General features: G+C 36.1%; 1 protein-coding gene across 1 annotated transcript in view; it reads left to right on the top strand.

Annotated features, from left to right (window-relative positions):
• The first annotated feature begins 9,230 nt into the window (after positions 1-9,230).
• Positions 9,231-24,029, top strand: part of LOC146141665 (uncharacterized) — a 33,262-nt gene continuing 18,463 nt past the window's right edge. Inside the window, exons 1-7 of the mRNA XM_083390451.1 lie at positions 9,231-9,241; positions 10,000-10,117; positions 17,916-18,070; positions 18,951-19,125; positions 21,038-21,246; positions 21,678-21,941; positions 23,261-23,824. Of these exons, the coding sequence (XP_083246577.1) occupies positions 9,231-9,241; positions 10,000-10,117; positions 17,916-18,070; positions 18,951-19,125; positions 21,038-21,246; positions 21,678-21,941; positions 23,261-23,824 (1,496 nt within the window). The remainder of the gene's footprint in view (positions 9,242-9,999; positions 10,118-17,915; positions 18,071-18,950; positions 19,126-21,037; positions 21,247-21,677; positions 21,942-23,260; positions 23,825-24,029) is intronic.

Here is a 24,029-nt window from a genome sequence, read left to right as displayed (position 1 = left end):
AACAAACCAATACAAGCGTCGCCTACTCATTTATCCCAGTCGTGTTGCCTGCGAGGCTGTAGTGCTTTTCATTGCGTTTTTAGTCTATTATAATGTTTTAATATTTTATTGTTTACTTTTATTGGTTTGTTGATGGCTGCGCTCTGATTTTATTTATTTGTACTCTTACAGGAACTGATGATGCCACTTTGGCGAAATATATTTTCCTTTAAACAAAACGTCTGATCCTGTTTTTACTCATGTTTTTAACTATGAGTTTTACTTGTTAAACGTTTATATGTAACTTATACATTTATAAAATAAAGTCACGCTTATATAACGTTTTACTTAAGACCTTATTTTACGTATATCGTTCAACGTTAAAGTTTTGAAAAAAACGGACTTTGATCGAGTAATGTTATAAAATATAATATTATTTTAATTATAAATACGTTTAAAATCCGTACTCTTTCAACGGAGTTATTTAAACGTTTAAGTTGTCAATAAAATACCGTTAGCTAAACGTTTACATGAAATTTATAAATGTATAAAATAAAGTCACTTTTATATAACGTATTACTTGGACTTATTTTACGGATATTATTTTTTTAATTTTTTTGTGCCCGGCGGGAAACGGCGCTGTTTACTGAATATGATGAATTTTGTGATGTTTATGAAAATATTGCAACTAGATCTAACGTTTGAACCAAGCTTTATTATATCTGTGGAAAGTTTGCATATCTGGGATATTGACAATGGATATATCGGCAAAAAGTGTCATTAAATAGAGATTGTTCTGTGGAATTTGAAGACTCCTGGACATTTTCGTGTTCCTAATTAAGTCGGCTGCTAATCAAGGTAACGTTGTAATATTTTTTAATCTTCATTTACCTAAATAGCATACTTAATAAATTTAATTACATAACATGTGTGATTTTTATTCATTTTATATGGGCAACAGATTTTTAACACTTTTAATTGTGCCCAAACCGCTATTATAAGACACATGTTCATTGCCTTTCAGAATTTTGCACGTCCAAAATTCATTTTTAGTAACAGGCACAAAATCACCAGGATAGAAATCATGGGATGCCTTCACAAACTATGACAAATTACTTCAGTTAAAATATTTTTAATGTAAGCGTGAAGGATGCCACATTTGTTTAACTTTTACACACAAGTAAACATTAGGATTTTTGAATATTATATTTACATGCAGTTTAAATATTGAAAAATATACACATTAAAAGCAATTTTGTATTGCAATATATATTATAGATTTTAACTAAAATTTAAGGCAGATTTACAGGACTGCTTAGATTACGTTTCTTACCAAGCAGCACAAAAGGCTTAAACAAAAAAATGTGTTAATTGTGTTGTGTGGCACTGTCTGAATAGGACAAATTATAGTTGACAAAACCTAGTTATTTTTTTGTGTATTTATCAGATCATATGGCTTAAAACTGCATTTTAGTATTTTAACATTTATCCCCCCATTGACCCTATCATTTAACATTTTTTTCTAGGCAAATAAATCGTAATCATATAGAAATGTATATCTAAAAGATATATATTTCTGAATTTCGTTATTTTATTTGCATTATAACACAGAGTTATTTTTAGGAACATCAAGATGCCAGTATCCAGCAGCGAAATGCCATTGGATTTCGTTGGGCGAGATTTTCGATTCGTTGGGCGAGACTAATATTTTTTTAGTTTACGTCAGATGTCACCTAATATGCCATCCAAACACGAATAATACCTCGGGTTCTACTGTTTCGTTACTTTTCTCAACTTTGATTTGTAATAAAATTTTAAAGCAAACACAGCGTTGTGAGTACGTTTCTGGTAGTCTACAATTTACACATTACAACATTTTCGTACAACGTTATAGGAAAGTCAGTAATAAACGTTTGCGTTTCACGTTTGTAATATTTATCGTTTTACAAACGGTAGTTAGAGTCTACACAATTACATACAACATTTCCGTACAATGTTATAGGAAAGTCAGTAATAAATGTTTTTAGAAAGGTAGAATTGATATAAATTTATCGTTTTAGAAACGGTAATTAGCGTCTACACAATAACGACATTTTTGTGCAACGTTATAGGAAAGTCAGAATTGACGTAATATATGGCGTTTTAAAAACGGGGAACAACGTTATTGGTAGTTTAAATAGGTCAATAAAAAACGTTTTCGCAACGGTAAATTGTTTGCTGGGATGCTGTCGTTGATGGCCCATGTCAACTTTTAATATCGAGCAAAAAAGTAAACGTAACTTTTGTTAAACGAAATCTAGCCTTGAATTTCATCCTTAATTGTGCGGCGTGGTTGTAGCGTACTTATGTTGCTAGAAACCGTAATTATGACTTTGCCAAAATGTTTATTTGAGCTCGAGCCAATACTAGGAATTATTTGCGAATTTATTAAATTAGGTTACCAACTTGGCCAGAAATAGAATTGTTAGCGTGATGACTTTGCTAAATTGTGTTGCTTTTTGTGCTATATATTTGAGAACGATTCGGTTCTAATATGCCAGTTTTGATTCGTGGTTATTGCAGTAACATGTTATGATTTGACAATAATATTGTAAGTAGCTTTGTGTAATGCCGATATTAATGCGCTAACTCTTGTTCGTGATAGTTATTAACGCTCATCTTTTACACTTAATTATTCCTAAGGACAGAATAGAACTTATAATTACCCGGATAGGACTGGGAACACACAATAAGACCTAAAAAGCAACAATACATAAAGCCCAAAAAACTATAAAACCATAGTATTAAGACAAACGACATAATAAAGCCAAATACGCAGTAATATCCCGTACAGCATACGATCAAAATCGTCTGACTAAGACCTAAATCTGTCGGAATAAGGTCTAAATTCATCAGAATTAGTTCTAAATTCATCGGAATAAGGCCTAAATTCAACGGAATAAGGCCTAAATTCATCGGAATAAGTTCTAATTTCATCGGAATAAGGCCTAAATTCATCGAAAGAAGGCCTAAATGGCCAGAATAACGCCCGAACCTGTAAGTAGAGGGTATGGGACGATCGGGGGCCATCGGTCTGGCATCGGCCGTTTTGGTGACTACGTTTGGACGCCCTAGTCTGACCGGCGCCGTCAGGGCGCCGCTGTTTCGGCACCGGATTTTTTGTCCTGTTTGGGGTTATTGGTGGGTAATGGGTGGGGTTAGAAAATGGGTTAGTGTTGAAACTTTTAGGAGAGTTAGTGATGTACTTAGGGGTGGGGTTTGGGGTTAGTTAAAGTGCTGTTTAGGCCTGATTTAGGTCTTATTCCGACGGATTTAGGACTTATTACGATTTAGACGGTACTAATACCATAGGTATTATTCCTATTTTGGTCTTATTCCGAATTGTGTTTTATTCTGACGTTGGTGTTGTTCTTATCTTGGTCTTATGGCTGGAGTCCATAGGACTCACTAGCGACTTTAGGTTTTGTTACTTATTAAACGAATATAGGATACTACCATAAGTTTCTCAACATAACTAAAAAGTCGTTACAGTGGTATTGGAACACTTCCTTCGAATCTTTCCAACACCTCATCAATTAATCTTAGGGTAGGCAGTTGTGACATAGTAGCTAATATTTATTATGACCTGTAAGTCGTACTTAGGGCGCAGTATAAAGCAAAAAAAGTGTTTATCTGGCTGCAGTTTGAGCCGGTCAAAACGCACGTTAAAGCGTGAACATAGTAAGAAAATAGGGCCACCAGTGCAGGCTATTATTATTAAAGAGTAAACATCGCTAATATGACTAAAGCTTATCTATGACATTTTGTCGTGATTATTGTCTGATAAATACGTAAATTATATACCATTTGGCATTTTTTTGCCTTTAAGCTGCAGATCTGTACAATCAACGATTAAGCTTACAGACGCAATAAAACTACCGTAGGCTATACTTGAACACAAATATGTTTTTTGTCATTCCTGTCTAATTTGAACTGATACCGCTCTAATAATCACTAGGGTTAGGATCGCCCAATATCGGCCGATCAACAAATCAAATGAAAAGTGGTGATCGTAGTTCAAGGATCGCACGTAATCGGACTTTATGAAACAGAGGATATCCATGGATCAAGCTGATCCGAGATCGAGTGATCCACCGTTTTATCCGACTTTCTGAAAGCCAACAGTGGATCAGATCCGATCCGTGATCCGACTTTATGAATACCACCCTTAAAGAAAATTAGATTAGGGATATTGTAATATATATTCAATTATTCTTTAGTTTTGGTGTTAAGGAGTATTAACATTACACATTTTGGTACCAGTTTAGTGGATAGGGTTCGGTGAACACAAACTTAGTGTGTAATATTGTACATTTTAAAAAGGAAAGCACCAGATTATGCAGCTTTGTAATCTGTTGAAATTAAATGTAATAGTAAAACCTTTATTCTTTTACAACCAGTTATCCAATCAAGTTTAAACTGAATAAAGATATATATATTTAGGCTGTTTACAAGATGTCATTGTCACCTACTTCTATACATGGGCTTTGATATTCATTCAACTACAACCTCCAGCAGTTAAGCTCCAAACTTTTGTTATCAGCTATTAGGGAGAAAAGATGAGAAGAACTCAAGGTAAAAAATACTTTTTGGAAACTTAAATTGAAAATGACAAAAAATATCTATTTCAAACAGGGCTGCGGAGTCGGTTAAAAATAACCCGAGTCCGACTCCGGTTAAATGTGGCATCTCCGGCCCTGACTAAACACAGCCTGTATTCCGTCAATTTACGTAACCAAAATAACATGGATATTTAGCTATCCACTTATACGGGTGTCGTATAATTCACTCACTCATATACATGGTTGGAAAATATTCCACCACATGCTATTCCAAATTTACAATTTTCAGTTGGCGGTCATATTAGTTTACTGCGCATGTCAGACTCGGGACTCGGGTAGTTTTACATGGTCTTACCCGAGTAGGACTCTAGCAAAACAAACCGAATCCTCGAGGCCGACTCATCAGTCCTGATTTCAAACCTGTACAATATGCTACCTAGTTCTGTGTGGATTTTTTTATTTACTCTAGATTAAGCCACTATACTTTTAGAGTCTATAATTTATTTCCTGCAGACGCTGTTGACCAGGTACCACTACACAAAAGAATACAATACTGAAGTGGCCTCTGGAATCTGGAGTCAATAAAGAACTTAATTTATTCTTTAAATTGATTGATTCTTACCATGTTTAACCAAATAAATTTTAAATAAACATTATTTTGTTTTGCTTGCCTGAGTTTGCATATAAGGTGTACCAAGAAGTAGGAAAGTAATGCCACTTTTAACAAAAATTGATTACTTAAGGCAGGGTGGTCCAAAACCCAGACCCGACATCTTTGTTTGTGGCCCGCGAAGCATTGAATTATTGTAATGCGTACAGGGTTTATTTTAAAGAAATATAAGTGACCAACAATCAGCGAGTGTATGTGTCAGACAGGTTTGCGCATTGCGTCCTATATGGAACTTTCTAAAATGGCTGCTTTGCATTGCACGTTTATATTTGTGTTCACTTATAAATGCAGTCTTTTTCGAAATTAAGTATTGTCAAATATGCAATTTTGCGTGTTTGGATCGCACCATTCTGCCAGTCTGATTATTATCGCTCGATTTTATTTGTGCACAATTTGGTGATAGCAGAAAGTTTGTGCAGCTTATATATCTTTCGACAGTTACTTTTTAACAATGCTTTGTGCCGTCATCTTCAAACACTTCATGTTCCGACTAGGGTTCCTTTCCGGGAATGTTTCGACGGGAAATTCATTTTTTAACCCCGGTTATTCGGCAACATAGCAAAACTTTAAAAAAATTGTCGTTTTGGACTGATATAAAGAAAAAAATATTACCAACCCTGTTAAAGTCGTTGTGCCTGAGTTGCTTTATTTGCGCTTACCAGCGGAAAAACTTAATTAAATTTATTCTACCAAAAAAATGCGCTTTTTTTTAAATAAAAACAAAAAAGGGTGGAAAATTTTAAGGAATTTATTGTGTTTTACTCTTTAAATAATCTGCACATTCTGTGACCAGAACTTTTTAAGTGGGGGTTCCAAATCAGTTTTCCAACCTGTATAATAGAAAAATAGTGTAACATGCTACATTTAAAAAAAGATTTTAAATAAATAAATACTTAAAATATGCTAGGGCTGAATATAACTACAATATTGTTTCAACTAATTATGTGTAACAAAAAATGTTTTAAAAAATTCCTTAATCAATGATTAAAGTTATTTTGTTACAATAGATGAAGTGACTGAGATGTTAATATATATATATAGTAAAGTAACCATAAAACTTTTACAGTACTTCAAAAAAGTGATTTTAGATCTCAAGTAGTGCATGATTACTGGTTGAGCAAAATAAACTTCATATACCAGGTTTCATTTCATTCCACAAGGTTAAAACCAGTTGGTCAAAGGTATTTTTGGTCATTCTAAAATGAGCAATCCAGTCCCCGTCTGTGAAACTTAACATGTTTTTTTTCCCAGAAAAGTCTTGACCTTTAGAAAAAGCGTATAAACATAAAATACGTGTAATAAATATAATTTGATTTTATAAGGCAATACCTCTCTTTTATCCAAACTGTTCTCGTAGTTCTTCTTTGGTGAGATATCATTCTTATTGCCAACATTAGTTTTCTGTCACTTGCCCTCTTTTTAAAATACATTAATAAAAAAATAACTCTAATAAGGTACTTGTACAGCAGAATAAAATGACGCCAGTTCATATTTAATAATATCTGTAACAATGCTAACATATAAACAACCGTTATAATTGAGTAATAATAATATTGTGGAACAACTTCAACACAGTTAAATAGCATACATCTGTAACCCGCTTGTATGCGGGTTAAGTCCATGTGAATCGAAGCCCTTAGCGCGGATAGAAGAGAAATCCCGTTTTTCTTTTTTCATGCGCGTCAACCCGCATGACATAACCCGATAATGTAAAAAGGCTTAATAAGAAGCTAACAATTAACACCGCCATACAGTTGAGAGTTCGGCACCTTGAGATGTACAACAAAATAAGTGGTATTAATTTAATTTATAAGGCAATTCCTCACATAAATCTTAGCGCCTAAAAGTGGAAACCAAGGCGCTCCATCGATTTGGTACGTAGAAAGTAACGCAAAAAACGGTCAACAAATACCGCAACGCACATTATTTGGGTTACGGTGCGGGTTTGAGTTTGGGTTGGTAGAGCATTATTATTAATAATAAAGTAATGATGTGCGTTGCGTTATGCGGCATTTGTAGACCGTTTTTTGCGTTACTTTCTACGTGCCAAATGGAAAGAGCCCCGAAATCAACGACATAGCTCAATCGCACATTTTAACAGTAATACACCTTTCAAAAATGTCCAGTAGGGTCCTAATAAAGGGTCACGCAACTTGTGATAACCTTGCCTGTCCTACCAAGTCATTACGCCAAAAGCGTACATTTTTGCAACAGGCTTAATTGGGAAAAGATGATGTTTTATTGTGAATCAGACCGTGACGGCTGTCGAAAGTAGAATGCATTGCTTAAAGGCAAAAGTAAGAGTTTGTCATCATGGTTATACTCTTTGGTTGAATAATTGATCATTGCTGCGCACAGCAAAGCCATTTTTTTTTCGAATAAACAGATGAAGTCATTGTTTAAGATCAACATTTTTTTCAATAACTTTTAGATCTAAAAACTACTTTGCCGTCCGTTATCAGCAGCTAGTTGCCTTAAACATAGAAGACATGGATATCATCATTGTTTTCGCGGTGGTCATGTTTTTTGCAGCTGGCAGTGCTGGAGCTGAAAAAGAATATGCAGTCGTTACCATAAAAGACTAAGCACGTAAATTTCTATGGTAATTTAACCGTTGAACTTTTATCTTTCAGAAATCCACTTGAACTACTGCAGTTTTTAGATGGGTTTGTCAAAGAGGTGAGGGGGGGACATTTTAAACAACGACGCCTACAGGAAATGGTCTCTCTAAAAACACAGTTTTGAAGGTATTTTATGTGTTCGTTATAATTGCTCTTCTTGAGATGTCTCTTGTTGATATCTTTAAACTCGAGTAGATTTTATGTTACCTTCCTGAAAAAATAACTTACATGTTAGAAGAGTGTTAGACCTTGCCCTGGAACTTGCATATTTTCCCATACATTTTATCAGAATCGTGTAAATAACACTTTGATTAACAAACATTGTTTATAGCGAGAGGTTCATTAATATATTTTCTTCACTCGTTACGTTAGTTTGAATCGCCATACTTATTTATTTGCTGTACATACAATGAGTTACTCGTTAACTTTTGCTCGCCCCTGTTTCACCCAACTTGGCGGCTGTTCTTTGTTTACACCAGCTTTAGGTCTTACGAAACGCTTATAGTGGTTAGGATAAACAATTGACTGATGGAATTCGTGGTTTCCTTTGTTATGCTAAAAGTAGATTTATTATTTGGCCCAACAATGGTAAAAAACAAGCATTTCACAGCTCTTTTGATTCACAACTTCAAATACATTACAGGTATTTTAATTTAAGGCCGGAATATAGTTAGTGTATAATTTGTAACAGCTTTTACTGTGATACATTTTTTTTTGTTTTTACCGTAACTAATAATTCATTTTAAAAATTCGAGTTTGTGAGAAAAACACAGACCTTAAGTTGTTTCCAAAGCGGGTTTATTTTCATAAAAAACTATAATAATGAAGTTCTTGATGAACGGTCAATTATCAGGTAACTACGTTGGCGATCACGTGACAAATTAGTTTGTCGTAAAAATAACGATCCAATTTTATTCGCAAGTGTTCTCTCGAGAACAACAAGTGTTTTAAGATCAAGTTTTATGTCGTCACGTCATAGCGAGAAACATTATGACGTCATACCTCCAGAACTTTACATGTCCATTTTATAACGAATAAAGGCCATAAATGCTCTTGATAGAATGTTTTGACAAACATGTGCACGTCAAAAATATCGAACATCCGCAATCAATAATATTATTACTTCTCATATATTTTAGTCCAAAAACTAAGATTTTGTACGTCTGAGTTCTGTGTTAATTAGAACTGTTCAATATCACTCAGTCAGAGTTGGGGCGTGAAAATTACATGGCAAGCACATACAAAAAGACCCAAGTGCGTTGCTTATCGTGGTCCTAGAGACGAGAGGGAAAGCTTTGGTAAACACGGGAAAGCTTTGGTAAACACGATTCAGCGGTGATTGACAGATTCGTAAACACTATGGCAGCCAGGTATGATGATATATTGCAGAACCCCAAGCTTGTTGTTTGGGTTGCAGGTAATTACGAAACATGTGTGGAAATTACTTTTATTACTAATGTGGTTTGTGTTAATAGATATTGTTAAGGAGCATTCAGTACTCGCCTTTCTTATTCGGTTTTTGTATGAACAGACTCCAGCCTTTTTAAGTGTGTGTTCTGAACGTCGATAAGTAGGTCTCTAGTGACAGTAGTAAACCAATCTTGATAGAACAGTAAGACGCGTTTTAATAAGGAGGATTTCGTAAGTAATAGTACAGCCATGAAAATCTGTTTGATTAAATTTTATCTTAACAAAATAATGTGCATTTATGAATATTTTGAGTGCAAAAATTTATTTCCAAGTTTGCAACGTTGCAAAGAATTCAAGTTATATTTCTGGTGAATCCGCAAATTTTTGAGGATTCTATGCTATATAATATTTAGTTCTTTAACAATCACATTTAGGAACAAATATATTTTAGAGCAGTAAATTTTGTCCGTTAATGCCCGGTTCATTAATATTTGTACTTTAGCGAGTATATAGCTTTGCTTGATTTTATGTGCAAGTTCGTGTCAAGTGCCTTTTTGTAAATAATTTAAGTAATAAAAGTATCGTAAATCAACTTAAAGAATAGACAAACTATCCTATTTTGTTTCATATGTATTCCCATTCGCCAGGTAGGATATTATTTAAAGAAATTTAGTTTGAAATTGCTCTCAAAGGAAGTAAACGGAATCACTTTGTTCAGGTTTGCTACTGACGTAATCCACGCCGAAAACGAGCCAGAACAATGGAAGTCGCTGATGGTGGTTCCTCCGATTACGCTATCAACCACATTCAAGCAGCACAATCCTGGAAATCACAGGGTGAGTCTACTGCGTCAAAACATCCGAAAAATGTTGTTGCTTTTAATATTAACTGAGATAAACGTTCAAGTAAAATATTAAAATTTTTTAGTAGTGTCTTGCTGAAAAGTAATTATCACACTTAGCCAAGGCTACTTGATCACTGGCATTGCTTTAGGGCTTTGAATACGGACGAGGCGGCAATCCAACTCGCAAGTGTTTGGAGACCTGCGTGGCAGCCCTAGATGGCGGCAAGTGTGGTAAGCCCGTCAGTTAAACTTTATATTAAAACTCTACTTAAAAACCGTTTGTGAAAATTGTGAATGATATTCCTTTTTTGTAACTAAGATATATTTTTGTTTTATAATACATTTTAATTGAAATATAACTGTTTTAAATTGTTTTTTTTACCCAAGTAATCGCGTGTGTTTTGTACATATCAGATATAACATTCCGTTATTTTTATTATGTCGATATCCTTTTTTTTTATTTTAAACAGTTTGTTGCAGACTTGTCGCAGCAAAGTTAGGTCGTTAGCGTCCGTTAAAAACCGCCGCTCTCTGTATGCTCTGGCGCACTTTTATTAATCGCCATTCAGGTTCGTCGTTTTCGAAATAGATGGCCCTAACGACCAGTTTGCCAAGCCACAGGAATTCAGCCTTTCAATACACATTACTATTATTTATGCACGTTTAGTCATATAACTGTCGTAAAACTGAAAAGCTGATTTATGTACAACCTTATTTTGGGTGTAGTGGTATCCCGATTCTGTTCATTCAACACGTAACATAAGACGTTCTGCAAACGTGACCCCTTGCCGTCACCTAGCCGCGTACAATTACTCCCCGAGAAAAAACAAAAAATGCGGTCGACGAGCGAACTGTGGATGTGTAAAAAAACGTTCAGTAGTCGTTGATGTCGCGAATGCAAAATTGTTCGGCGACAAACTTCTGCGTCGGATTGAAGCGAAATTGTGGCGGCAAACCCTAAGTTCAGTCTACAGCTAATAAACACTACGCATTATTGCTAAGTTGTGGTAATATAATAGTTTTGTAAAAACAACTGAAGTCCGAGCCAAGTCATAATTAGAGTAAGGCAATTACAAGTCAAGTCATTGTCTTAAAAATTGAACATTAACCTAATAAATTAAGTAAACTAGTCCGAATATGAGCAATACCTTCCAAAAAAAATATATATGATTATTGAGAACACTTCATTACAACCCAAGTCATTTGTTTAAAAGACTTAAAAAGTCAAGTCATTCAAAAACAGTGACTTAAGTCATCACAACACTGTAAACTTCTGGTGACAGCATCACATTCGAAACCGTTTTCGCCCATCCGTGTTTACCAAAAATCAGCATTATCAGAAGAAAGTTGTGTCACGACAAGTAGGCAGCCCGTAATTATCTGTGAAAAAATATAATGACTTTTTGGTTACAATTAAGTTGTCTGGTTTTATGAAGTGCTGAGGAATTAGAATTGAAGTTGTTGAAGTTGTTTTTAAAGGGTCATTTCAGTTCATGTATATTCAACTCATCGTGTTTTTGTTGGAAAAAAACTTGCCTTGTGTGTTTACATTTATGTTCATCAAAACAAATGTTATATCTGTTTGGTAAGATAACATTCATATAAAAGGCCGTTAAAAACTCTGACTAAACACGCCATATATAAAAACGAGGTAGTTTGCCCACCAGACGCTTTTACGACCATCATAACGACGATATATGAGCCAAGGTACACATAAGTTGGCACAATGGAAGCCAACTGGAAACCATACGTATGTATTAAGGGGGCGGTTGTAGTATTGACAGAAGCATGTATTTAGCCGAGCTGGGAATGATGCCTCGGGCAGTTCAGTAAATGGAGCCTAACTGTGAGAAATTGGCAGTTCGATGTGTTTTATTATATGTTATTCTGAACTAACACGTATACCTGTAATATAATCTCTACTTAGGGTGGGCAACTTTTTTCCAGTCAATGGCTTCTACTTAGCGCGCGAGAATCCCAACGTGTTATCGTTGTTATTGTACTTTGAAGTAAAGATTTTTATTGAATAGAGGTTGGTTATAACTTCCACCAGATTTGTATATTTTTGCAGCGATCCTAAGGTCAGTTTTAGGAAGCGCTTCGGTATGAAAATTATTCGACTTTTACCCGTGGTTTTAAGGTATGAGAATTATTAGATGATCACGAAACAATAACCCACGTTACCTATATTCCGGTTGAACTGCTCTATATAAATTAGTTTTAAGTTATTTTTTTGACACTTTTAGGCTACTTGTATATATTAAAATGACAATTACCAAAATCCAGTTGGGTTTATTTTTTGTTCTTATTTGTTTAACCACTAATAGTAATGTGGTTCGCGTGAACCAGGGTCAGCCTGACATTTTAGAATTGGTTAATTTGGTTGGGTTGCTGACTGCAGCAGTTCACATGGTTAGATTTATTAATATCGGTTCTGAGAAGGATTTCTCGAAATTTGAGAAAATTACAAAACATGGCTTATTAATTAAATTCGAATTCATTGACTATGTTCGTCTTGTGTTTCGTTCGCGCACGAAAAGCTGAGTGAAGAGGAATAAGTCTCCAAAGATTCGCTGTTGTATTTACGCTTAGAATTCGAATCGCCGCCAAAAAGGGTTGAGAAACGCGGGCTTAAATCCACAGGTAGTTGTTTTTCACTAACTATAAAAAGGCCAAATATGAGGGAAAGTTTATCAAGTTGCACTTAAATAGGAAAATAAAGTTTTTGGTCACCAGAGGGCGGCAGGGCATTTTTTAAAATGACGTCATAATTGACGACATAAAACAAGTAAACTTAGAAAAACCGCTGTTTTGGTCCAACAATTATGATAACATTCGGTCGAAATCAGACCTGGATTAACCATTAAGCAAAATAAGCACGTATTTAGAGCAGGCTTGGACAACTAGATTTATTTTGGCTTCTCAAAATTAGACTAGAACTAGACGGGGGTGCGGTTGTTGTATATTTATACTTATTAGGATTGCTTTTAAATATTATTTATTTGACTTTGGTTTGTGGTGTAGTAGTATAAACGTTGCCTGTTCTTTTATTTCCTTAACTTCTGCAAGCAAAAACAGATATGAGCCGAAAATCACCCGCCTTAACTTATGTCTTACATACGAAAGGGGTACTTGCCAGGGTTTAATTTTCTTATACGTTAGTTTGGTAAAGACTATGCAAAATTAATTTTAGAATCATTTTGCCATCAAAATATTTTATTCATTTATTTTTTTTATTTTTGCCGCTTCAAAAAAAATTCCATTTCCAGAGACAGTGACAAACTGGCACTTGACGCCTGAAAGCTTTACTTTCAGGAACATTTTCAGGCTTTTTTAACTTATGATTCAATCTGGCGACCGAGTTCACGAACGTCATATAAATGAAGCTTCTAGCAATGCCTCCCTGCTTTACGATGGGTGAAAATTTATTTTATACTGGTCTTGCCTCTTTATGTAATACCGCGATAATAAATTAAAATACGACAAAGGAAAACTACATGCCCACCCATGCGTTCGACGCTCGCTCGCCCAATTACACCCTATTGACACTTGATTATTAGGCGAAGCTTATCGCGAAGTAATTGGTCGCCCGAAAAAATGCTGACGCCGCATTTAAAGCAAGCATTATAAACAAGTCGCCGATATTCTGCTTTGAACATCCCTACTCGCAATGCTTCCATGCGTTAATTGTACGGTGGGTTAAAGTTTATTCACGGCCTTACCTCTTTGTGTATTACCGCGACAATAAAAATGAAAATCGTATTTGGAGAATATTTGCTATTTGCACCTGTTTCGTATGTTACTCGATTCCAACATATCAATATACAATTTTAAGTTGTGTAGGCCTGGTGGTAATATGTTGGATTGGAGTAACAGGCGAAACAGAGAGGTGTATATTGCCACCAGATTTCGCATTTATATTTGCTGCAGTAAAATATGTTGTTTTGTAAGAGCATTAAGTAATTTTACTAAAGAGAAGCCTCTTTTTAAAATGCAAGTAGCACGCGCCCAGTGTTGGACGAGTCACGATGAAAGTCTCACGCGCGGGACAATAAAGCGCAGCAGGCGTCTAGTCGCTTCTTCACTTCACAAGCTGGACAAAGCAAGCGAATATGAACGAATTCTGTATGGAAGTATTTTTGCTGCTAGATGGCAGTCGTTAGCTAAAGAGATCAGGTTTTTGCCCCCCCCCCCCCCACCCCCAAACAAAGAGAGGAGCGAGTCGAGAAACAACCATACGCCAATGCTTGCTTCATCTGTTAGTACAAGCAACTTCATATTGAAGGGGATCCACTGTGTGATTTTGACTAAAAAATCAATACTTCTTATTTGTTTTTATATGTAAAGCCGTATAACTCGTTATTATGCGTAGCCATGCAAATAAATATGATTGTGGATATATTGACCAAGGAAACATAAGGCAAAATAATTATTACCAATTTCCGTTCTTATGCTTCCGTTATAGGTTCGGTGGGTTAGGGAGAGAACTAAGTCAACTTCAGAAGAGTAATGCAGGGTCCAGGCATCGATACATGCAGTCGCCTTGGATTATTACGAGTCGCATTGTTACTTGTTATTTGTGGCGGCCTCGGCGTTCTAGCTTTACTCTCGAAGAACTTAAATGTTTTAAAAATGGAACACAGCTTCGCTCGATTGCTACTTTTTAATTTCAGCAGCGTCCGTGACCTTGAGAAACACAATAGGACGACGGTCACTTGGTCAAACAGAACACATGTCAGTAGCAACGATGACCAAGTGAGCATGTACCCTACTACATCTGGTAAGTGAATAAAGTACATAATTGGCTCCTAAAACTTACATTTATTAGATGTACACTGTGTATGCTTCAGTTCCTCTTTTGAAAGCAACACGCGACTCGTAATTTAGTAATCCAGGGTTACTTTCTTGATTGGCATTAATAGAAATTTCTGGCGTAGATAGAAACTTTCTATAGTCATTTGGAAAACAATCGTCCAACTGAAGCCATTATACGGGCACAAGCAATACCTTTCAAGGTCGCCTGTGTTAAAATTTAACAATTTTCTTTTTCCTTCATGGCCTAGCATAAATTATTGCACGAAACGCAAATGTAGGCTGATAAAATCGGTTTTAGTATATACGACACATACTTGTTGGAGGCACCTGGTTTTCTGATAAACCAGGTCTATAGTTGGGAAACGCAAAGTTAGGCTACTGTTTGAATTTCGACAAATATGTTTGGTTAAAAAAAGTTTTAACAAGGCAAAAGAGGGTTATGACAGCAAACATGAATGACATTTTTTTAAATATTTTTTACCTATAGCAAAACACGAGCGCACTTAATTTAAGTGGACCTAAAAGCGTATATTTCATGGCAATTGCATTGTTTTAGGTTATTTTGCTTGGTGCTATTTCTAATGTTCAATGGTTCCGAAAGATATTTGTTAATTGGTAAACTTCCTACAATTCATTCTGTACGATCGGATTATGATAAAAAAATTGTCTTTTCCTACATTGTGTATAGAGTGGATTGTCCAGTTTCCTTTGTGACATTATAGTGAAAAAAAAATCTTGTAACGAAAACAAATTAGGAGTGTCGCAGTCGATCTACTATTTTCGAGGTTTGCCACAAGCCATAAAATGTTTAGAGCCACTGGCAAAGGAAGTAGTTCATCGTATAATAAAATAGTTCGTTTTATCCCCATGCACCAAATAACAAAGTAGGAAAGTCCGATGTATTTTAAACATTTTCTTACATTGGACGGAAACAAATTATCCCATCAAAGCCCCGAAAAGCGGAGGAACAAATACTACTATGACGTCACAAAATACACCGAGTTCCGCTCTATTGGGTCAACACAGGGAGGTATGTATCTGTTGTTTGCCTGGCGAATATCTACGACTAAAAAAATTAGCTCGGCCCATCACCGTGTTTTTGCTTGACAGCTGGTCACTGACTTAAGACTAGCGATGTCTGGTACTATGGTGTTCCGATACCCGATATTTTAGGCATAATGTATCGCGATACGATAACGATGACGTAATTATTGCTGTAAAAATAGAATTGATATTGACGCAAACGTAATGTTTTCCAGGTGCTAAGGTAAAACAAATGCTTAGATGGGGGCCCTATAGTTATTTTTGTTAACAGTTTTTTTAAAAACCTTTTAAAGTAGAAAACGCTCAGTTAGACCGCGAAGCAAAAAATCCTTAAATTACCTTAGAATCGGTTCGACACCGATAACACCATAGTATCGGACGAATACCGATAATCCTACCTGGCATACGGTATCGGCTCCAATCTGATATCATCGTACATCCCTTATTTAAAACACCACTTATACGGTAATAAAAAGTACAAAAGTAATTTATGACAGTTTCTGAATCATGTGCCTTTAAATACGGAGGTTGGGTGAAGTGTAATTGGAGATTTCAAGGCATAACGAGTCGGTCTGTTCAAATAAACTTCGTTTTTGTGTGACGTTTAATACCGTCCATTTATTCGGGAATTTTAGAATCATGGCGTCAAACCAGTTTTCAATGATTTACCAGCATCGTAAATCACTTGAATACATGGTTTACCGCATATTAAAGTTTATCGCATTTATAAATTGTTTTGTATTTACTGAGTGTTTTATATTGTTGATTTGATTGGGACTTGGAAATGAAATTGTTAAACCGGTAATTGAAATAAATTTTAGAGTATCACGAAGTCAGAGTTATATTTCATCGGTCTGCAAAATTGACTTTCAATCGATTTTGGATTTAGTTTTATGTTTAGTTTTCTAAATTTATTTATAAAATGAACCGGGAAGGCGTCTAACCGGCAGTTAAAATGCCTTTTTGATACCATTATATCAGGGCTCTCTATCATTCTATTAAAATCAACTTCCATTCCGATTAGAGTCCCTTTTGTTGGTATTAAGATGAAAATGGCAAAATGCTAATTTGTCCAACGGCATTTTAAGTCTCTCGGTCAAAACCTAAGAATTTAAATTACAACTTTTGGTCTCAACGACTTAGGTGAGTTTTACAGTTTGAAAACCAAAGCGTATAAAAATAGCACAGGAAATTGCATTTTACATTCTGATCAGAATAAATTGCAATTTAAAGTAAATTAATTGCGAATAATTAAAGTAATTCTACTTTAAATTTTTGTTTATACTGTTTTTTTCAAGAATTCAGTAATTATAATTAAAATCGAATTTAAAAAAAAAAAACTAACGTGATCTAATTCTTATTTTTATCTAACTTAGAAAAACTGAAATATCTAATTTTAAAGAGCCAAATTAAATCTGGTTGTCCAAATCTGCTCAGTAATGGTAAATATGTTTTTAATAAACTTTTATTTTTTTCTGTTGTTTCTGGGCCGTATTTAAACCAGACAAAGGTCATCAAACTGTTTTTTTTTTATAACGGGCTACATATTAAGATATGACCATCGCGGGCCGGATATAAAATTTTTGTGAAAAGTATCTTTAAAAAAATAAATAACTATGCAAAAAAATAGTAGTTAGCCTTAATTAATTGTCGTTCAGGTTAAATTTTTGTCAGAATTTAGTTTGGAATTACGCCCGACAACATTTCAACAGTACCCATTCATAAAGGAAATATGACGCGAGCCGAATTAATTGGGCCGTAGTTTGATAATTTAGGCTAAGAATTCAGCAGCATATTTGCGAACGATATCGAACTATAACCTCGGAGCTTTTAATGTTAGTTGTTTGATGACACAACTGTGTGATGATTGTTCTGGAAACAGTTTAATTCTACTTTCACCCCACATATGACCTTTCCTTACAAAAACACAGGACTGTGGCCTGGACGATTATGAAGCTGTAAGGACCCTGCGGCCAAGGGTACGACTGGACCCGGACAAGATACTTTACCCCGCCTTGCTCTGGGGCCCCAACAACCAGTTGGAGGGTCTTCGGGAATCGATATATATGGCAATTAAGCTTAACAGGTGGAGGAAGCAGTCTTGGACAACTAGATAATTCTAATCTATTGTGTTAGTGTGCCCTAATTCTAGTTTTAATCTAATAATTTTGCGAAAAATGCTTCTTTGTACAACGGCATTTTTAGGCACTCATTCTACAACAAAGAATTTAAATTGATACCCGTCGGAAGGGCTTCAAGGTGAATTTTACAATCTAAAAAGCATAGTCCATGCTAAAACATATATAACACAAAATATTACCATTCACTAAAATAAATTGATTATAAATAATTAGATGTGAATCAAAGTTTGGTTGGAAGTAACGGCGTTTGCAAGCATGCCATGAAAGGAATGCCCCTTTGCACCAGGCCATTTCCTTGACTGTATTTAGCAGTGTTGTAATGACTTAAGTCAATGACTTGACTTGGGTCATCGTTTTCAAATGACTTGACTTTGGCGTTTCTATTGAAACTAAAACAGCATATGTGTAAGGTATAATATATTTAAGTTTTTACCATTGGTAACAGTTTATAAATGTTCCGCTGACGCGTATACATACAATAAAACTCGAAGGTTAAAAACCCGAGTAAAATATCATCTATAAGTATGTTAATATAGCAATTTTGTTGTCGTTACCATGGGATGGCTATGTATTGCGAAACCATTAAAGTAGGCTCTAGTTGTTTCTGTCCTTCTAAACAGTTTAAAACAAACACTGTCATCGAAACCTTCTGTATTATATAGAACCCATGTCAGCTAAATGTTGGTGTACGCTTGACCAAACATAATTTACGTCTCACATACAGATAAATCGAAATGTAAGCCGCAAAAAAAGTTTGAGAACCCCCGGGTACAGGATTTCGGTTCCGATAAGATAAAAAAATCAGGCATCCCTATTCCTTTGCAGAACCCTGGTCCTACCTTACTTCTACCCACAACACAACGACAGAAGCGGACCACCAGTGGCGAAAATATCGCCGTTCAATCGAATCGACGTGAAAAGCCTCGCCAGATTCGTGTCAGTCATCGACGTTGAACAAATGCGAGAGAAATGCAATGGAACCTTTAACGTTGCCTTTCAGGTGGGTTAAAATGACTGAAGGCCCAGTCAAATTTATTGTAAGTCCAAGTCAAGTCATTTGTGAAGTATAGTAGGATCCAGGCAAGGCATTTGCAAAATATCTTGAGTCCATGTTAAGACATTTATAGAAACTAGCAAATTTAGTCACAGCCTAATTCAAGTCATTTGCGAAACACATATCAAGTCCAGTCAATTCATTTTCAAAACATATTAGGAGGTCCCAGTCAAGTCATTTGTAAAATATCTTAAGTCCTAGTCAAGTAATTTGCGAAATATATTAGTTCCCAGTCAATTCATTTTTAAAATATATTAGGTTCCAGTCAAGTCATTTCAGAAATTAGCAAATTCTATCACAGTCTATGAAGTCATTTTTTTGCGAAATATATTAAGTCCCAGTCAAGTCATTTTCAAAACATATTAGGACTCAGCCAAGGCATGTTCAAAACAAAATATATTAGGTCCCACTCAAGTCATTTGCGAAACATTTGCAAAATGTCTTAATTCCCAGTCAAGTCATTTATAGAAACTAGCAAATTTAGTCACAGCCCAAGTCACGTCATTTGCGAAATTTTGTGAAATATATACTACGTCCCAGTCAAGTTTTTTTTTAATTTGTTCAGTACAAGTCAAGTCATTTTCAGAAAGGAGCAAATCTAGCCACAGTCCAAGTCAAATCAAAAACTAAACTCATTCCCAGCCCGTTGGCATAAATAAAACCATATACTATTGCAATTAATAAATTCATGCAAAAAAATGTTTCGCGTACCAAACTGCAAAAACGAAGCAAACAACTTGCCAATTTGTTCATCTTAAAACTGAGGTAAAACAACATTTTGTACGAAAAACGTTTATTCAAACCCTTAAAACGAGGGTAATTTGTCCGAATAACTTAGCAAGTCAAGTCATTGCAACACTGCTGCAAAGCAATTTTACAATACTATATCACTTTGCATCACATATCGGCTCCGATCCGATATTATCGAACATCCTAAGGCAGGGCTGCAAAGTCGGTTGAAAGTAACCCGTTCTGACTCTGGCCGAAAAATAAAAAACGTGAGTCCGATTCTGGTCGAAAAACAAACCCGAGTCCGACTCTGGCCAAAAATTTAACCCGAGTCCATGAGCTTATGTGCCGTTCAAAAAGAGGTCGTGGGCCGGATTTAGTTGGTTTTGAATGGTTATCTCGCAGTAAAGCACACATAGATATATTTATGGATGAACGTTGTGGTATATATAAATTGCACGTTCTGGATTTACAAATCTTGGATTTGATGACACCCCCAATGGCATTACTTTGAAACAAAATGTCGTCAGCTTAGGGTACAAACCAAACTTCACCGTTTGAGAGCTCTTTCCGTGACAACTTAAGGAAAGTGCTTCATGGTCGATGTTCTCTTCCGTCCATATCCGCTCCTCGTGCTACACAAATCGGTCTTAATAGCCAAGCACATAGTGCCATAAATAACAACCCGCGGGCTAAAAATTTAAAAATACCAAAAGCAAAAATCCACACAAAACCCACGCCCCCCAAAAAAGTTAATAAAAAACCCTGTTTCAAACCATTTAATTTGAGCTTTGCACTTTTAGGAAACCTTTCTACTGGATAATTTTTAAATATATAATATCCAAGGAACCTGGTTTATTGGAAAACAATAGAGAAAACTAAAAGTTCTGGAGGGTATTGTCGTCAAAATATTCCAAAAACTGTGTAATAGTGCCTGCCCATCTTTTTTGGCCATTTCAAAATATGATTCATGTTGAGACTAAACTAGGAAATGGATTCAATTTACGAACCTGCATTTCAAATTATTGTCACATCTGATTGAAATACAAAATGTGTAATGTTTGCTTACAATTCAAAATAGGTTTTTGACCCCTGGTTATTTGATTAATTTATTAAAATGTCGCCACAGTCCCGTCGATATTGGTGCGAGAGTGTTCAGAAGATCCAGGTCGACACAGTTATGGAAATAATGAACGCAACAGCGATGCCTGAGCACCCTGGAAGGTTCAAGATGTACGAGAAGCCTGGGCCCAAATGCTGGCAGCCCCAAATCTCAGCCATTCCCAGCATAATGGGGAATACGAAACACAACATAAATCGTCTGCCGGAAATATTCAAGTGGGTTAACGTGTTTGTTAGTCTAGCTCAGAGGTCGCCAAACTGCGACAAACATCAAATCTTGTGTTTACCTTATTCAATTTGGGCAATATAAAAAAAGTGAAACGACCAGTTATCAAAATTTATATTTAATTCAATAAAATTGTAGTTTAGTATGAAATATCATCAAAATTTAATTTGGCATCACTTTAGACATGCATTGGGCCTTCGGCAGGCCGGCTTAGGTCGCAGGCCCATTATTACTCAAAGCAATTCTTATTTTTTTCTCAAAAATATTAATAAAATGTTGATATTCATATTTAAAAATAAAATCAAAAAGGGAATATTCAGTCATATTTTGCCCTAAAAATTTCGCGTGCAGAAGTAACGCACATAAAGAACATCTAAATCAAGCAGAGGGCCTCACTAATCATTTATTTTATTTCGTCCAGTACCACAGCCAAGTGCGCCGTTGTGCTCTTTCCCTACCTATCGCTCTCGGCCAGTTTTATGCATCGATCCCGAGACACGCGTCACCCGAACCCGGAAGAGCTCGCGAGCGCCACCAGCGACAAAACGGTGGCCGGCGCCCCTCTAGCGCTCCTGGTGGAAGCGATCGAGCACGCCACAGAGAGACCCCCGTATGTGAAAAGAATGGCTGAGCGCTTTGTACGTGAAATTATCAACACGAGCTCGTTTGTGGCTGTGCATTGGAGGTACATATTAAAGCGCGTCTTTAGACTACTTTTACCCAAACTTGGACAACCAGATTTATTTTAGCTTTTTGAAATAAGATTAAAATTGAGCATTTCAGTTTTTCCAAATTAGATTAGAATAAGATTTACCGAATTTTTTAAAATACGAATTTGAACTAGAATTACATTTAATTATTACTCGCAATCAATTTTCTAATCGCGAAATATCATAATAAGAATATGAATGGTAAATATGTGTGTGCTACATTTTATGCCATTTTTGCTTAGCACAGGGTGGTCCAAGGTTAACAGCATCGCGGGCCACAATATGTCTTGCATATTCTTTGCGGGCCACAAAAAAGTCCTACATGCGTGCCATTAATAAATTTCGTTTTTGTCGGGGCATGAAATATTTAAATATGGTGCCGCTATGCATCGTCAAAAGTAACGTTGAAAGACATATAAGTTTCATAAACTTGCTGCTCTCATCAAACATGTACGCAAAAAAAATTGAGTGATAATTTGAGACTAGCAAAATGTTGCGCGCGTAGCGCGAAAAATTGCGTATTTGACAAATCTTTTAATTTGGAAGACTGTATTGTATAAGCGTAGAATGTTTTTTGAGTAGATCAACTTTGCTGAAATTGAATCATGGAAAGGGTCAGGGCGTTCCTTTAGTCACAGTGAAACCCTGTAAAACAATACTTTCCAGAAGCGCGATATAGTTTATCATTCATTTACATCCATTTAAAGTTTCGAAAATTGTCTTTTATAGAGGGTCGAACTTCATATGTTATGTTCGTATTAAAAGACGGAAAACGCACATATATACCTTATAAGCAGGGCTACGGACCCCGAGTCGGTTAAAAATAACTTAGCATATGCTTTTCAGTATGTACAAATCACATACAAGTCGTTCCAACCACATAGTTTTAATTCTAATATTTGTTTTGACTAGAAGAATAAAAAGTCTTTTGTCAAAGTCGCATTTTTGGTAAAACCCGAATAAGATTGGAACCAGAATTAGAGCACACAAGCAATTTACAAGTTAGATTAGAGTTAGAATTAGCCGCATTTTGCTCTAACTCTTTAAATGAGAAAACTAGAATTACCCAGTTGTCCGCTCTTACCAGTGTTAACTAAATTCTTAACGTTCACGTAATGCAACCTACTTCTGAATGAGTTTTAATATTTTTACGTCTAACAAAAAGCTTCAGCCATTATGTTCCAAAGTTTACTGTATATCTAATACGAGTTTTCTAACCAATTTGGTTTAATACCAACGCATCTTTCCCGCTTTCTACTTCTTCGCAAGTTTCGCAAACTTATTTTTTCGCCAGGTTCGACTCGGAAATGATGCCCACCATTTGCCATAATAAACCCAGCCTTTGCGGAATAAAACCCAGCCCGGCAGAGGTCGCCCGAGCACTTGCCTCGGTTCAGCGCGATTTGGCCGCGAGCCAAAATTCCCCGGCACCCATTTACATCGCCGCACCCCCAACCATACCGGACTTTATCGAGGAGGTGCGCAAAATCCTGCTGCGGCCCGCGAAAATGGTGACGTCACGATTCAATCCGTCGCAACCAAACTCATTGCAAATGAAAAAAGTATCAGCAGCTCAAGTGACGTCACCACAAATTACGTCGTCGCCCGTATTCTACTTGAGGGACCTGACCGTGTTCCTAGAAGGCCACTACCCCCCTGGGGGATGCCCTGGCGCCAGGCCGACTCCCAACGAACTCGTTTCCCTCTTGGAGATGGAAATTGCCGCTAGGAGTCGCGCTTTTCTGTTCTCTAGCTTCTCCACATGGTCGGCCATGCTTCGCCGGCCCCGGCCCCCCGAATTGTACCCACTGGACCGATCCATCATGCACCTGATTATTGAGCAGAGAAACAAACAGAGGTAATCGTATTGTGACTCTGTATGAAGAGGTGTTAATAATAACCTCCTTAAGTATCGTATAGTGTTAATAATTCCTAAGTATTGTATACTGTAGTACAAGGTGCCACAGTTCAACCATTCGATGGTGGCGAGCAAATACTGTGGTTTTGTTTAACTTCAGGGATTTCCATATGACTTCAGTTACCTACCTTGTGACGTTGAGTGG

This window comes from Ascidiella aspersa, chromosome 5 (assembly GCF_963924565.1).
Source record: "Ascidiella aspersa chromosome 5, kaAscAspe10.2, whole genome shotgun sequence".
In the NCBI taxonomy this organism is placed as follows: Eukaryota; Metazoa; Chordata; class Ascidiacea; order Phlebobranchia; family Ascidiidae; genus Ascidiella; species Ascidiella aspersa.
Note: the sequence above shows the minus strand (reverse complement) of the source record. Positions and strands in the feature narration are given on the sequence as shown.